This window comes from Anabrus simplex, chromosome 1, assembly GCF_040414725.1.
Source record: "Anabrus simplex isolate iqAnaSimp1 chromosome 1, ASM4041472v1, whole genome shotgun sequence".
Taxonomy (NCBI): Eukaryota; Metazoa; Arthropoda; class Insecta; order Orthoptera; family Tettigoniidae; genus Anabrus; species Anabrus simplex.
In genome coordinates this window covers 719434187-719451435 of record NC_090265.1, presented here as the reverse complement: position 1 = coordinate 719451435, position 17249 = coordinate 719434187, and the positions used below count along the sequence as shown (strand labels likewise).

The 17249-nt window shown below is 37.6% G+C and overlaps 1 protein-coding gene across 1 annotated transcript in view; it reads right to left on the bottom strand.

Moving 5' to 3' along the window:
* The window catches only part of LOC136857411 (U6 snRNA phosphodiesterase 1), a 97477-nt gene that overhangs the window by 35568 nt on the left and 44660 nt on the right, over window positions 1-17249 (bottom strand). The window contains exons 4-5 of the mRNA XM_068225174.1: window positions 1856-2036; window positions 1625-1781 (exon numbers count right to left, since the gene is read on the bottom strand). Of these exons, the coding sequence (XP_068081275.1) occupies window positions 1625-1781; window positions 1856-2036 (338 nt within the window). The remainder of the gene's footprint in view (window positions 1-1624; window positions 1782-1855; window positions 2037-17249) is intronic.

Genomic DNA, 17249 nt, shown 5'->3' with positions numbered 1-17249 from the left:
GTTCCAGTCAATTCTGGCTGAAATTAGTTCTCAAGAAAGCAATGTACTTTATCATAGCAAGGTATGCTGGAAAGTCGTGGAAATATTTAGAAACGCTTCTTTCAACTTTGTGAAGAAATAAGCATATTTATGAACATGAAACAGAAAGAGGTGGCAGAAGTGGGTGATGAGAATTGGTTATGGAATTTAGCAATACTCACAGATTTCAAGTAATTTGAAATAAGAGATTACCAGGAGAAGGCAGACTTCAAAATAAAGTCAATAGTTACATGTTAGCATTCCAAAATAAACTGAAATTATTTCAACAGCAATCAGAGAAGTTCCACACGTTTCTTGTATTGTGCTTGAGAAAGCAAACTCAGTCAGTCCAGTGCCATATGATCGGTTTATAAAGTTGATTGACTTATTGGAGGAAAAGTTTGAAAACAAATTTAGATTTCTGCGAATGCAGGGAAATTTGTTTGTTCAAAAATTCATTTGGAGTTGACTTCAGTAATGCATATATGCAGCTACAGTTGGAATTAACTGAACCTCAGTGTTGTTCCCAATAAAAGGACAAGTTCACAGAGAGAAATCTCATTAACTTTTACAAGGCGCTTAATAATGAAAAGTTTCCAGCTTTCTTAAAAATAGAGAGCAAATACTTGTATGTTTGCAAGTACCTACATTAGTGAATAAACATTTTCAAGAATGAAGATGATAAAATCAAAATTACACTCCTGCTTCTCTGATGAATACCTACAATCCAGTCTGAGGTTGACTGTCAAATCTATCTACAGACATTTCAACAATACTGTTACTTCAAGCTAAGGCCTAGACATCTCACTAATTGGTAAGTTAATCCATAGTTACAGAGTATTATTTACTTTTCTCAGCTCAGTTTGGTTGGTGATCAATGAAGGAGAAAGTAAAAGAACTTGTGGTTTAATTACCCTGACTTAGAGAAATATCCCTGCATCCTCTCCAAGAAAGCTGAGGCTTCAGTGTGGAAGACTGGAAATGTCAAGAAAGGCAGCAACGAAAACTGGCAGGGCGCATACCAAAAGACAGGAAGATTGGCATGCACCAGCTCGGTGACATACTCCCAACCTCTTAACTCATGACCCCTGGGGACAGCTGGGCGCGTTTTTGTGTAACGCATCCTGCCATTCGCTAAGAAATCTGCCATCCAGCCCACAGGGAAATTATGCTGATAATCCTGGCCCTAGATTATCACAAGTGACACACTGTTGAAAGAGATTATTCAACATATCCACGACTGATTCCATAAAAACTAACATTACTGGATCAATATCCAACTTCAACAAGGACGACGTGATTTGTGAATTTCAACGCTTCTGGTCCCACTCTGAAGCTGTCATTACAGCAATAAGCAGATAAACATGTACTCCAACCATTACTACACCTTTGCACCGAGTTTTACATCAAGCATTTCATTAACGGTAACAAACAGCTGTTTTTCGTACTGCCTCCAATAAGGTTACGCACCATCTATGATTCTGAGCATGAAGATGAAATTCTTCTCTCCTTCAAGAGAAGTAAAGTGAAGGATAATTACATCTTGTTGGTCACCTTGATAATATGCAGAACATTCTACAGGTATGCACATCAGAAGACAACTTACCTCATAATATTCTGGTAGTTTGAATTCAGCCAAACAGTTGTCGAGTATACTGACACTTTTGAGCAATTCCTTTTCAGTTAGAACACTGAGCCCTACAAATGTTCGTGTCTTTTCTTCATTACAATATACATTCACAGAGCTGAAACTCAGCTGAAACCTACAACAAAAATATCATGTATATAAAAACAATCCTTGCCAATTTGAACTGAACTTGTATATCTTTTGCCTCACCTCGGAATTTCTTGTACGAGTGCTCTCACAGAGTCCGTAAAGGGTTCGATCCAATGATGTCTCAGTATTACTGTTCGCGTAAGACTAATATGCAAATCTTTGATGAGTTTCATTGGAGCAATTTCCTTAAGGCATTCCACAAAGACATCTGCCAGGGACAAGAAAATCAAGTCTGGTTCATCTGAAAAACCATTTACGAAGTTAACCAGTATTACTTCCTAATCAAACACACACAATAGTGATTCTCGAACAGATCTTGGAAAATTAGTTCTAAATTTCTCTCCTTGAGACTGGAAGATATCAGTCCTGAGACATACATTCACTTTAACACGTTCACTGCTATGCAAATTACACATTCCCACCCCCAAAAACGGAAAATGCAGCAAAAAAAGATATTAAACTTACCAAATGTTGTCAAAAATCCAAACATGTGCCTATAAAGATGATACATGCCTAAATTAAAATTTCTGAAGACGTCTACATCTGTGGGTCAGATTCGGCTCCTCAGCACCGTGCGCTACACCACTTTGTTGAAAATTTTGTTGAAAATGTTATTATGAAATATATTACGATAATTACTGTTTATGACATGTTATAAATTGGAAAACTGTAAAAACCACATTTAGCTTTATTAATGTTGCTTTTTCACTATGTACAATAATTTACAGCTCCACCCACCATCCACTGTTTGGTCCACTTACATGTCTTTATGATACTTGTCAAAGCAACCAACCGGGCAAAGCCCCGGCACATCTGGACAGCCAGAACAGACAAACGTTATTGTTTTTTTACTTCCTGCTTTATTGCAGACCCTGCACTTTATGAGTTTGGTTCCTCCTTTGGAATATCGCTCATCATTTTCCACCAACCGATGTAAGTTGTTCTTTCTTAGAGGAGTGCGCACTAGCTCTGCTTGAATGGGGTGGCAGAAGTGATTCCACTATTTGTAGGCGAAAGTCATATAAAACCATTTTCGGATTTCCAAGCCTAGTATTGTGCATGTTGTATAAGTGGAAAGCATTGAACTGAATGATGTGGACAATTTTTTTTTGTACCAGCGAAGGGTTTTCCTTTCAAAAGGATAGTACGCCTTGAGTTGGTCACATCAATCAGTCCCTTTCATGTGTGCATTATATTGCACTACTGGCAAAGGTTTTTCTTTTTCTTGGCCCCTTTTATTTGTGACCATGACCACTGTGTTCTCAAACTGCGAGGAAATGTATTGTACCACTCGCTTGTCCCTCCATTTGCCCACCATAATTCCCTCAGCGTACCGAGCGATGGTTCCACCTTTAGGCAGTATTGCCGTCTTCAAAATTGAAGGGTTGTGCTGCCGGTCAGCTCGGAGTGTTCCTGTACTGTATGTGTTCCCTGACAGCAGCTTAGATGCTAGGGCAAAACTATTATAATAATTGTCCATGAACAAAGCATGGCCATTATTCAGAAGTTGCTCCAAAAGATGCATGACCACTTTTGTAGAGTGTCCTTTCCCAGACAACTGGTCGCTGGCTCCGCCATACACAATAAATTTGAAAGTGAGGCCTTCAGGTTCATGTAGAGCATTAAGTTTTATGCCATACTTATGCCGCTTCCCCTTTATATACTGCTTGAGAATCAAGCGGCCCCGCCAAAATACCACAGCTTCATCAATGGACAGTTCCCGTGACATTTTATTGTTGAAAAAATCAATAATTTGTCTCACCTTTTCCAGCCTGTCTAATGACTGGGTTTTGGGACCATTGATAGATCTAGACGGGGAAAAGTGCAGGCATCGTAATATAAGTAGAAAACGATCCTGACTCATATACTGTCGAAACAAAGGAACATTGAAAAGCCTGGAGTTTTCCAATAATCTTCGAGTTTGCTCATTCACAATGTTCCTGTATGAATCAGCAAATCCAAAAATGTCTTTAGTTCATTGATATCGACATCCTTCCATCTTGTAATGCGCAATTTCTCCTCTGTGCTTGGCCCACAAAACAACTCTTAGACAAAATAGTTTGTCTCACAACAAACAAATTCCAAAATAGAAACCAGTTAATTGGCTTGTTTTCTCCCAGTATCGGCACTAGCAGTTTGTTTTATTTGCTAAATGGTATATTCTTCAAGCCGAATGTTTGATTTGACCACGCAGGGTTGAGTTCTGATTCGTCCTCACTTTTCAAACTTTCCGTTTCAGAATCAGCACTTCCACCACTCGTAAACTCATCATCACTGCCGGACAAATCAACACAATAATGAGCCATCACACACTCATGATAAAAACAATTTAAATATAATTCTGTATTCTGTAATGTATACTGGTAGGAAGTGACATTTGTTTTAAGTAAACGGATGTGTTAATGCCATAAAAGAGTGTATTGTGTATGAATATAAGATCCCAAGTCATACGGAAGGGCGATTCTGTTGTATTTTAGAAAGTATTGGGAAGGATACATGCTGTAGATTGTTTTTAGGAGGCATGTATGTTGACAGACATGACTATGACTACATAATGCAAAGAAAAATAGATCCTATATGAATTATGGGCAAATACAGAAGCAATATTGTCGAGGGAAGGTTAATATTGTAATGAATGAGAGATTTTTAAGATGATTTGAGATGAGTTGTGACTAAAATGATAGAGATTTGAATCGAGTATTTATGAAAATGTAGAGATACGAATGTATATGTGTCAGGAATTATGATGAAAGAAGAAGGTATTGCACAATTAAATGGCACAAGAATAGAATCGTAGTTGAGTCTTCATTGTACGGCAAGGTTTGTGTCCAAACGTGAATAGACTCCCACGTTACTAACATCAACACAATACTTGAATTTCTAAACTCCACTGACCCACATATAAAATTCACTACAGTGTCAGAAAATAATAATGCCCTTAATTACCTGGATTAACCATTATGTGCAACAGCAACAACACTTTATCCTTCAGTATATACAGGAAACCCACCCACACCATCAATACCATCCATCAAACCTCTGTGCACCCAGACATACATAAGAAAGCGGCTTACAATAGCATGGTCCTCAGAGCATTAACTGTTCCTTTATCTCGCAAGAATAATAAAAAAGAAATTAATACTATTTACAATATTGCAGAACACAACGGTTTCAGTAGAACTTTCATCAGCAGAATCATCAATAGATATAAGAGCAGGCCCAAGACTACCCTAGAAAAAGATTCCGCTCCTAAAGAAAAGTTTTCCACATTCACTTTCAATAATAGTAGCATTTTCCAAATTTCTAATATATTTAAAAAAAACCACAATATCAAAATAGCATATAGAACCTCCCACACCAACTCCAAACTCATTTTCAATCTACACACTGTCAACAATAACAATAATAACTTTAATAATAGATATTTGAACTCTGGAGTTTACAAATTACAATGCCAATCCTGTAATCCCAGCTATATAGGTCAAACAGGCAGCAATTTTGTCATAAGATACACCGAGTATCACAACGCTCTCAAATATAATCGTTTTTCAGCTATGAGTGAACATCATAAAGCATCCAGCCACGAATACACTTCAATAGATAAATATCTTATGATCTTGCATTATGAGCAAAAAGGCACCTTGCTCAACGTTCTCCAGAGCATCCACATTGATTTAGATCAGTTTATGAATCCCTCTCACAATTTAAATGAAATAAACAAAAAAAGAACATTCTACTTGAAACATTCATTCCATATATTTGTCAGAACTTCCATAATATAAACAAACCCCACCTCCATCTCACCACCACTCCTCCCTCCCCAGCAGCTCTGCACCACCCCTTCCCCCTCTGCTCCTTCCATCCTCGCAAACACAGCTGAGCCAACAATAGACTCGATCGTACGAACGGGACCGTTAACTTTGAGAAGGCCAGGCCGTTTCGAGAGGACAACCACCTTCTAAACAACGTAAGTTTAAAACTTTCTTCACACCCATTTTACACTTTTTACTTATCAGCCCAAGTTTCTCACACAACCTCACTTTCTCCATTACAGATTGGAACTTCATTGACGGTTTCCACTATGGTCACTTACAGTTTACCATGCATCTGTCATCTTCTCTAACACAGCTTCTCAATTTTTGTCGTGGCCCTCCCGACCTTTTAAAATAAGGCAAAAACAAACTAGCCAACATTGTGAAACAATCGAGAGCGGGACCGCTAGTTTGAGAAGAAATTGAGAATGCTGCTGTTCTAAGTTTTAAATTTCACTGTGTTTTTCCATCACTTGTCACATGCATTTCGCCTGCACGTTATCTCAGGCTTGGTTTCTCAAACTTTGCACGAGACTACTACTTCTCCTTCTCAAACTTTTTCGCCCCCGCTCCTCTCCTGGCCATTCGATGTGACTGTGTTTCTACAAAGGCAGACTTTCAGCCTGAATTGTTGACACAGTGTTTTGAATTGTTATAAAACCAAAATTTTGTAGACTAAGAGGTCAGCAACCTCGCTATGTGCACTTATTGTTCGTTTCCATCTGTATAATTTGTTTTCAATTCTTTTCTTCTTAGGTTAACACTGTTTTTAGAGTCAATTATGTTTTGTATTAACCCGTTTTCACTTAATTTTATCACAGCGAGTTGTTTATTGCTCCATATGATGATGTGAATATTGTATATTGTGCTGTTTTTATTTCAGTCATGTCTCTCTTTTGTTTTCTCATTTGTTCCTTCATTATGTTGTTTGGCACATTTTTAGCTTGTATTATGTAAATTACTTCAAAAACCCCCTTTTTCACTGAAGGTGGCTCGAACGAGTCAAAACATGTTTGAATTTGATTACTCCATCTAATGATGGAATTATATGATGTATTGAATTAGGAGGATACACTTAATTTTACCTTTGTAAAGTGAAAACCGTCAATACGGAATGATTCTAATATCTTGTAATAGGCGAGTATGCTCACAGCGGAGTTCCATATTAAATGATAGCTCTTAGTAATGAGCAGCAGTCAGCTGATATCCTCCATATTTGTTAATAGATGTTGATATAAGGATTTGTAGTTGGAATAAACAACATGTTTAGAGTTTCTCCTTCCCAAATAAAGTTAAGACTGAGGTCACAATCCAGTTCAGTAAATGGCACTACTGAATAACTATAGAGGTTAATGTATTATTTACCAAAGATGAAAGCACAATACATATTGGCACAATCTTAGATTCTAATACCCATTTATGATTAATGAAGGCATATTAATGTTTGCTAATGTGATATATGATTTTAAAACATGAAGGCTATGTGTGAATATATTTCATTTGGCAATGATTAGCCTTATGACAGTGAATAATTGGTGTATATGAGAAACTTATTTAGCATCCCAAAACCCAAAAGTCAATGAAAGTCATAATAAGATACCAGACAAGCAGATAACATATAATAAGGTTCCAAATAATAAAATTACAGATGATAGGGTTTCAGACAATAAAATTTCATATAACAAAGATGATAAATGATGAGATTCAGATTGAAACTTTAGAATTATGTGACGTAGATCAGTTTGATCAATCTAAATAGATTATACTTTAGGTAGGGGGTTTCACTAGTGATGTTAAACTCCAATTGTCTAACAGTGGAGTTGATCAAAGACTGAATGAAGAAAGTAGATTAAAATGATGAGAAGTGTCAAGTTTAGAGAATGACTGACCAGTCGGATCCCACGTAAAATTTGATGAAATTACAGTATAACAATTCCCTGAGAAGCTGACCAGGAACTCTTTACGTCGGCCTGGGCACAGGTGGGGCAAAATACTATGAAAGTAACAGAAGTGATTCACCCTGTTTATTCTTATTTATATTTGACACTACTGTCTAAAATATTATTAAATAAATATTTCTGAAGAGTTTTTCATCGCACTTCACTGTGTTTATTTCTCTCCTTCCCCAATGTCTTTGACCTTGCTATTTTGCAACAGGCAGATGTGTTGAACAGGAAACATATTACTTTGAGTAAAGATGGAGCCATCGCTTCTCACTCAAAAGACTTTTTTACAAGCTGCTTTACATTGCACTGACACAGATAAGTCTTATGGCGACGATGGGACAGGAAAGGGCTAGGAGTGGGAAGGAAGCGGCCGTGGCCTTAAGGTTCAGCCCTAGCATTTACCTGGTGTGAAAACGGGAAACCACAGAAAACTATCTTCAGGGCTGCTGAAGTGGGGTTCAAACTCACTCTCTCCCGGATGCCAGCTCACGGCAGCACGCCCCTAACCGCATGGACAACCCGCCCGGTGTTTTGTGTTGTGCGAGATCATTTAGTGTAACCTCTTTGATTCTTGTTACTCCTTAGATTTGTTTTCGAGGGCAAAGAAACGCACTTCAAGACAGTAGATGGGGATCTTTTGTTGTTTTACAAAGATGAACTACGAATCGTTGTACAATGCTAAATCAAAATGTTGTTATTGTAAGCATTAAAGAGTGTTTAGTAGCGAGAATAAAGGTAGTTTTTTCCCACATTTTGTGTTCTAGGCTCCTGTTCACCATTCATTCTCTGAGAATTCTTCGGGTGTCAATGGAATCTCGGGTACCAACTCTTCGATGGAAACCAAATTATTCCTTGGATGTAGCCTTTATCTTCATATTGTGATCTTTCCTACTTTTAAAGACACTACTCCAACTTATTCGTCTACTAATGTCATCATAGGTTATAAAGTTCATGGTTCTGATCTGTATTGAATTGTTATGTTGAATTGAACTGTTACCTTGTTGTGTGAAGGGATTTTTAGAGTACTGGCAGTTGCCGACATTCTGCTTCTCGTATTGTAAGTGTGTAATCTTAGTGGAGGGGAGTGAACTTGAGAAGGCGGGGCTATGGGCTTGCAGGTTGCAGGCTGCGCGTGGGGAGGAGTTGCTTGCAGCTGGTGGAGAAGAGGGGCGTGATGAATTTTATAACCTAGTGGGAGTGCTTATTGTTTTTATCTTAAAAACTTTAAAGAAATTATTATCTTGAAGATTTAACTTATGGAATAGGGTTAGTATCTATTCATAAAGGGGGCTTTTATTATCTATTGGATCATTTAAGTTTTGATTTGTATTGTATATCTGGTCCAAAAAAATATAAAGGTTTTCGAACTAGGTCATGAGTATACCTATATCAATTCTTTTTAAAATTTGAAGATCGTGTTCAATTGTGGTGAAACTGTGTCCTGAATATTTCATATGGTTGCTTATTGCTGATAATATTATATTTAATATAAATTACTTTCAATACGGATTTCACAATCATTCTTATAACTTGTAACATATCACTTAGTCGAGCAGCTTGTCTTCCTTATCCCACGTATTCCCAGCCCCAACTTCGCAACATTTTTGTAACCTTACTCTTTTGTCGGAAATCACCCAGAACAAATCGAGCTGCTTTTCTTTGGATTTTTTCCAGTTCTTGAATTAGGTAATCCTGGTGAGGGTCCCATACACTGAAACCATACTCTATTTGGGGTCTTGTATGCCATCTCCTTTACATCCTTACTACAACCCCTAAACACCCTCATTACCATGTGCAGAGATCTGTACTCTTTATTTACAATCCCATTTACATGATTACCCCAATGAAGATCTTTCCCTATATTAACACCTAGGTACTTACAGTGATCCGCACAAGGAAATTTCACCCCATCAACGCACTAATTAAAACTGAGAGGTCTTTCCCTGTTTGTCAAACTCACAACATGACTTTTAACACCTTTTATCACCATACCATTGCCTGCTGACCTTCTCACAACATGACTTTTAACACCTTTTATCACCATACCATTGCCTGATGACCTTCTCACAACATTATCAAGGTCATTTTGCAGTTGATCACAATCTTGTAACTTATTTATTACTCGGTACAGAATGACATCATCTGCAAAAAGCCTTATCTCTGATTCCACTTCTTTACTCGTATCATTTGTATATATGAGAAAACAAAGGTTCAATAATACTGCCTTGAGGAATTCCCCTCTTAATTATTACAGGGTCAGATAAAGCTTCGCCTACTCTAATTCTCTGAGATCTATTTTTTAGAAATATAGCCACCCATTCAGTCGATCTTGTCTAGTCCAATTGCACTCCTTCTTGCCAGTAGTCTCCCATGATCCACCCTATCAAATGCCTTAGACAGATCAATTGTGATACAGTCCATTTGACCTCCCTGAATCCAAGATATCTGCTATATCTTGCTGGAATCCTACAAGTTGAGCTTCTGTGAAATAACCTTTCCTAACCCAAAGTGCCTTTATTGAACCAGTTATTAATTTTGCAAAGATGTATAATATAATAAGAGCGCTCCCCCAAAGCTTAAATGCAATGCACGTCAAACTGACTGGCCTGTAATTTTCAGCTTTATGTCTATCACCCTTTCCTTTGTACACAGGGGCTACTATAGCAACTCTCTATTCATTTGGTATAGCTCCTTCAAACAAATAATAATCAAATAAGTACTTCAAATATGGTACTATATCCCAACCCATTGTCTCTAGTATATCCCCCGAAATCTGATCAATTCCAGCCGCTTTTCTAGTTTTCAACTTTTGTATCTTATTGTAAATGTCATTGTTTTCTTCTTCTTCTACTTCCTTTTCTTCATGGGGCCTCTAAATATTAGTTCCTAATTAGCAGCATCGACCTCTAAGATCTTTTGCTACCGTGCTTTTCCTTCATTGCCACCTAGATATACCTGCTGCCTTCACAAAGCTGCAGTTTGTTCTTATTGGGTCTTCTTGGATTTTTTCTCTCTCTTCACCTGGTAGTCCTAGAGTGGAGAGTCTGATTCTACCCAGCACCTCCCATTCGAAAAGTATGTGTTCAGCCGATTCCTCTGCTTCATTGCATTTCCTACATATATTGTCTCTTATTACTCCAATTCTATGTAGGTGTTTTTTCAGATGGCAGTGTCCTGTCAACAGTCCTACTACCCATCTTATATTTTCTCTGCTGAGTTTCAACAGTTCTTTAGTATGCTTCTTGTTTGGTCCTTTCTTTTCTTTGTGGTCCTTTTATCAGTTCCTTTGCAAGCCTGCATCCTGGAGTATTTTTCCAGTTCTCCATTTGTTTCTTTTGGACCCATTTTCCTATGTAGTGTTGCGCTTATCAATAGGAAATCCTGCATACAGGTTCTGGGCCTACAAAATGTGTTTCTGCCCCTTTCCTGGCCAGTTTATCTGCCTTTTCATTTCCTTCTATACCTGCATGCCCTGGTACCCATATTATTTTGACAATGTTGTACTTTGAGAGCTTCAGGAGAAGTGAATGGCAATACCAGACTGCTTCTAGAGCCTTAATGGGTGCTTGGCTGTCCATAAAAATGAAAATGTTCTTATTCATTGTTATCATAGGAATACTTCAATACTTATTTAGCATTAGTCATCTCTATCTGAACATTATCCTTGTAACCAACAATCTTTACATACTGCCGACTGAATACTTCTGCCTTTTGAAGATCCTCATATACACATTCCCCTTGTTCATTAATGATTCCTGGAATGTCCTTGGAACCTGTTTCTGCCTAACAGAACCTATACATACCCTTCCATTCTTCACTAAAATGTTATGACTGCCAATTATGCTTGCCATCATGTTATCCTTAGCTGACTTCTTTGCTAGATCCAATTTCCTAGTAAGTTCCTTCAATTTCTCCTTACTTCCACAGCCATTTTAACTCTATTTCTTTCAAATCTGCACCTCCTCCCTAGTCTCTTTATTTCTCTGTTACCTTTAAAGGTACAAACCTGTTTTCACATTTCTCAACAATTGATCTAAACCCATCCCAGATTCAGTTTACATTTTTATTTATTGTTTTCCACCTATCATACTTTTTCAAAACTCCCTCATGCCTGCTTTATCAGCCATATGGTACTGCCTAATATTCCTACTTTTAAGACCTTCCTTTCTATCACATTTATTTTTAACTATGACAAAAACAGCTTCATGATCACTAATACCACCTATTTCTTTGGTTTCTCTATAGAACTCATCTTGTTTTACCAGCACCATGTCCAGTATATTCTCCCCTCTAGTTGGTTCCATCACTTTCTCCTTTCCCTCCTCCTTCTCTTCTACACTTTTAAAGTGTATCATCAAGAATACGTGTCCAAGGAAGAACCTTCATATTAAGAGACAATAAGACTGAATTTAAATAACTACCCAAGTGATTCAACAGTGTTAAATTAAGTAAGTTTGTGTATCCCAGAACTTTTAAGGATTAACATTGTCTCAATGCATTCTTCTTCACGTAAGTAGTTATTCTAGTCAAATGGGTACTTTTATGTATTGCTAAACAAGAAATGTTAAAATAACATGAACTAAATAGTTTAATTTTAAAAAAATATTATAATCAGAATTCTGGTTGTAATTTGAAGATTTTGAGTCGAGAAATTGGCTGATGACACCCTAAATAAGGGTGAAACATGCCCCAACAACTGAATCGTTGTTAATGTAAAGTTTCTATTTGTAAAGAAAAATAAATTGTATTAAAAGATGGACACCTTCAAAGATTGTTTTGAATAAATATTATATGACAGCTCAACATGGACCAAGAAAATGAGATTTATAACATGTAATAAACTGAGATTTCCCACTACAATCCTTTCCATGTTGTTTTCCACATAGCTGATTATCTTATCAAATAATTCTAAATCAGCATCAGCACTACCCTTTCCTAGTCTGTACTCTCCAAAGACATCAAGTTGCCTATTATCTTTAGGAATGAGCCTTACACTTAGAATTTCATATTTCTCATCCTTAACTTTTTTGTAGCATACACATTCTTCTTTCACCAGAATAAATACTCCCCCTTCCACCCATTCCTTTCCTATCTCTACAATACACACTCCAGTTCCGTGAGAAAATTTCTGTATCCATTATATCATTTCTCATGATTCAACTTCTATTACAATATCTGGTAAGTATATATCTATTAAATTAATGCTATTCCTTTTTTTTTACAATACTCCTACAGTTCAACACTAACATTTTTATGTCCTCCCTGTTTGACTTCCAGATCCCTGAACCTTTGTCACTGCTCCCTAGACCACCCCGTTTCTTTTAATGTACCTCCCTATAACCCTTCTAAACAAATTTCCTAACTTATACGTACCACTGCAGTTTAAGTGAAGCCCATCTGAGCACAGATCGCTATCTCCTACCCACCCTTTAGGAGAAATCTCACTCCCAGTTTCCCCACATACTCATTCTATAGTCTCATTTAAATCCCCAATCACCTTCCTCTTCACAGTATTCCACTGATAATCTCCACTTCCTTAAGCTTCACCAGTGCTGCATTTACCAGATCCCAGACATCTCGAACTATGTTGGTACTTATACCTGCTTGCCTTACGTTGTTAGTACCAATGTGAAACACTACCACCTTCTCCTTTCCCTCCTCTTCACTTTCTTCAACATCTGCCTCAACCTAATTCCTGGATAACACTCTCCCTGGTTCCCTTACCTTCACACACTTTCCCCACATGTCTAACCATGGAATCCCCCATGACCAGAGCCTCAACCCTACCCACCTCCTTTGATACCCTCCTTAGTGCTGCTTTCACTCTTTTTTTTTTTTTTTTTTTTGCTAGGGGCTTTACGTCGCACCAACACAGATAGGTCTTATGGCGACGATGGGATAGGAAAGGCCTAGGAGTTGTAAGGAAGCGGCCATGGCCTTGATTAAGGTACAGCCCCAGCATTTGCCTGGTGTGAAAATGGGAAACCATGGAAAACCATTTTCAGGGCTGCCGAGCTTTCACTTTTATCGAAGGTGCCAGAGAAAGTAATATATAATCACCTGTACGACTCTTTTAGTCAGTACATAGACCCATTACAACATGGATTCGTTAAAGACAGATCAACTGTTGCCAATATGGCAGTTTATTTACCTTCAATTTCAGATGTACCGAACAAAGGTAAACAGGTCGATGTGAGATATACTGATTTCTCCAAAGCCTTTGTCTCTTTACAAAACGAGGCCTTGTTGAAGAATTTGTTAGCATATGGAGTGTCCGGGAGTATTTTTGAGTGGCTGAAGAGTTACTGTCAAGTCCGAGGGTTTGATTCCTAATCCCTACCGACCTTCATATGACGTCCCACAGGGATCACTGTTAGGGTCTCTTCTTTTTGTTTTGTTTCTAAATTATATTACTACAGTCGTTCAGAGCAGTGAATGTCTCTTGTACGCTGAAGACTTGAAACTGTACAAAGTCAAAGATGAAGAAAGTGATGGTGATTATTTACGAGAAGATTTGAAACAAATATGCGAGTGGTGTGATAACTTTATTTACTCTGAGGGATCACTTAAGTGTGGTGTCATGTCATTTACTCAAAAATTAACACCTGTATTTTACAGATATAAAATCAGTGGAGAATTTTAAAATCGTGTGGAGGAGTTTAACGATCTAGGTGTAATTCTTAGTAACAGGAATGGCTTATCCTTTGAGAAACACATTGAAAATATTATAAAGATATCTTTCAGACTAATGGGGTTTCTCGAAAATAATTGTAAAGAGTTCAGTAATATTGCATGTGCCAAAACATGTTTTGTTCCCTGGTGAAACCCTCTCCTTACTATGGTTGTGAGGTGTGGCTCCTGTATCAGAAAGGCCACACATACCATCTCGTGAGAGTACAGATAAGGTTCATGAAGTGAATTAGTTTTGGATTCCTGGCCATGCCACTCTCTTCAAGCAGGTATGAAGAATTTGTAAAAATTCTTGGAATGAATACACTGGTAACGCGCTGAAAATGTGCAAACGCAATGTTAGCAACTAAATGCTTGAAGAGTAAAGTAGACTGTCCGGCTATACTGGGGTTGATTCCACTTCATGTTCCAAGCAGGTGAACAAGGCAGAAATGCACATTCCACCTGCCTGAATGTAGGATGGTTGCACATGAAAACTCTTGGTTCATGCAAGCACTTAGGACCATAAATCAGCTGGGTCACTCGACATTTTTCACTATCCTTCCACTGCAATTCGAAAAGCTCTTCTCATGGGTGGAACATGATAATTTTGTAAATTATGTGAATTATTATGTGAATAGTCTGTAGAAAACATGTGAACACGTATATCTGTATGTTTATATATGTATATAATATTTAAGTATTTATTTAATTTTCTATCACATCATCTGTAATTGGAACATCCTGTAGGTGATAAATATATTCTTTTCTTCTTCTGCATTCCTCTTTATTGAACCAACCCACCTAGTTCTAGGTCTCCCTCTTGCTCTCTCTCACTTGAACTTCATCTCCATCATCTATTTTGGTATTCCTTCCTCCTCTATCCTCTTTACATGTCCAAACCATCTTAAAATCGACAAACATGACTATTATCAGTTCTTAATCGGTCCGTATCGACCCGTAACAATAATGTACAATTGGTGATTGCTTAGTCCGCCCTATCAATATATTATCAATATTTGATTTTTTACAATGTTTTACACGTACGTGTTTCAGGAGCCTTAACTCCCTTCATCAGCGCTTTCTACATCAACATCAATCTTCCCCAAATCCCAAGATCTAACATCACTTGGTTTTACATTAAACATTGTCATCTATAACATTAACTCTAACCCATATATAAATATACACTGTTCATTTCTTTTAATGTATGTTGTAATGTAACACATTCACACATACATCAGCGCCCATATGACAGTTTGTAGGGGGGGGGGGGGGGGTAGGGCCCAGACCTGGGGGTACATAGTATTTTTAATATCTTGGAAGATAAATGGCAACTTATTCTATGGTAGAATAACCCACGGTGTTTCCTGCCTGTTGGTGAGGAACGGTACTACCGCTTCTATGTAATACTGACTTTTACATCATTTTTTTTAAAGGAAAACACCTGACTAGACTAGATTTTTGCCTTTCCCTGAGAGCTAGGGGCGGGGGAAGGCCGCGGCCCCACCTTGCCGCCGGGAATTGGCGCCCTTGCACACGTACTAAACCACTTAAAAACATTCTTGAAGAGTTCAAATATTCCTCCTATATTGTATAACTCTTACAAATACTAGCCGAGTCGGCCACAGATAAACTGATTCTTGTCACCATTTGAATTGTTGTTGCCATTTAAGTGTAGGCCCATTAAAATTCAACTATCTTAACGTCATTTAAATCTTGTTGATGTTAAAACCCTTTCTAGGAAGCACTGATTTATTATTAAATTGTAAAACACATTAAGATTTAGTTGTGTATTATTGCTATCCAGCCAGATGAAGTCGTGCTTTACTGTTGTTGGACAGGATTTTTATGTCCATGAATTTCTTCTTCTAGAATGAAATGTTGAAGCGGAGGAAAACTACCCGTTCGCCAGTGTCTGGCTGCACTTTTCACAAGTGTTTTAAAGTGTTCTAGTATGTGTGAATGTGTTACATTACAACAGACATTAACAAGATGTGAACAGTGTATATATATGGGTTACAGTTAATATTATAGATGGCAATGTTTAATATAAAATAGAGTGATATTAGCTATTGGGATTTGGGGAAGATTGATATTCATGTAGAAAGTGCTGATGAAGGGAGTTAAGGCTCCTGAAACATGTACGTGTAAAGCATTGTAAAAATCAAATATTATTAATATATTGACAGGGCTGTGCATCGTTGTACAAACCATCTTAGTTTACTCCTGTCAATTCTCTCATTTAAGTTTTCCATTCCGACCTTTCTCACGTCTTCATTTCTAAATCCGTCTTTCGTATCATATTTCTTAGGTATTTCATTTCACTGGCTTTCACTATCTCTTTACACTTCTTGGTACTTCCATACTCCAGACAAGGTTTCTTACACTCTGGTAGAATGCATTGCCCTGTTGCACCCTCTTGCTAATCTCCCTGTCAAGCCATGAATTCTGCATTAATTCACTCCCTAGATATTTGAAACTGTCAGTTTCAAGGTTTTGGCCACCAATTTTCACAATGCCTTTCCTTTGTCATTCTCCTTTTGATGTCACCAAGGTTTTGCTTCTCTCTGCAGTGATTTTCATACCATACATTTCAATTTTCTCGTTCAGTACAAGTTGTACTTCTTTGCTGTTTGTTCTCCAGACCACAATATCATCTGTAAATAGTAATAACTTCATCTCCCTATTCCCATATGCCTCCTTTGTCTGCTTTACAATTTTGTCCATAACTATTAGAAACAAAAGAGGTGACAGCACACTACCCTTTTCTTTTTTCTTCATGGGGCCTCTAAATATTAGTTCCTGATTAGCGTCGACCTCTAAGATCTTTTGCTAAAACGTTTTTCCTTCATTAACACCTAGATATAACTGCTCCCTTCACAAAGCTGCAGGTTGTTCTTACTTGATCTTTTGGATTTTTTCTCTTTCTTCACCTGGTAGTCCTAGAGTGGAGAGTTTGATTCTACCCAGCCATTCACATTCGAAAATGTGTGTTCAGCTGATTCCTCTGCTTCACTGCATTTT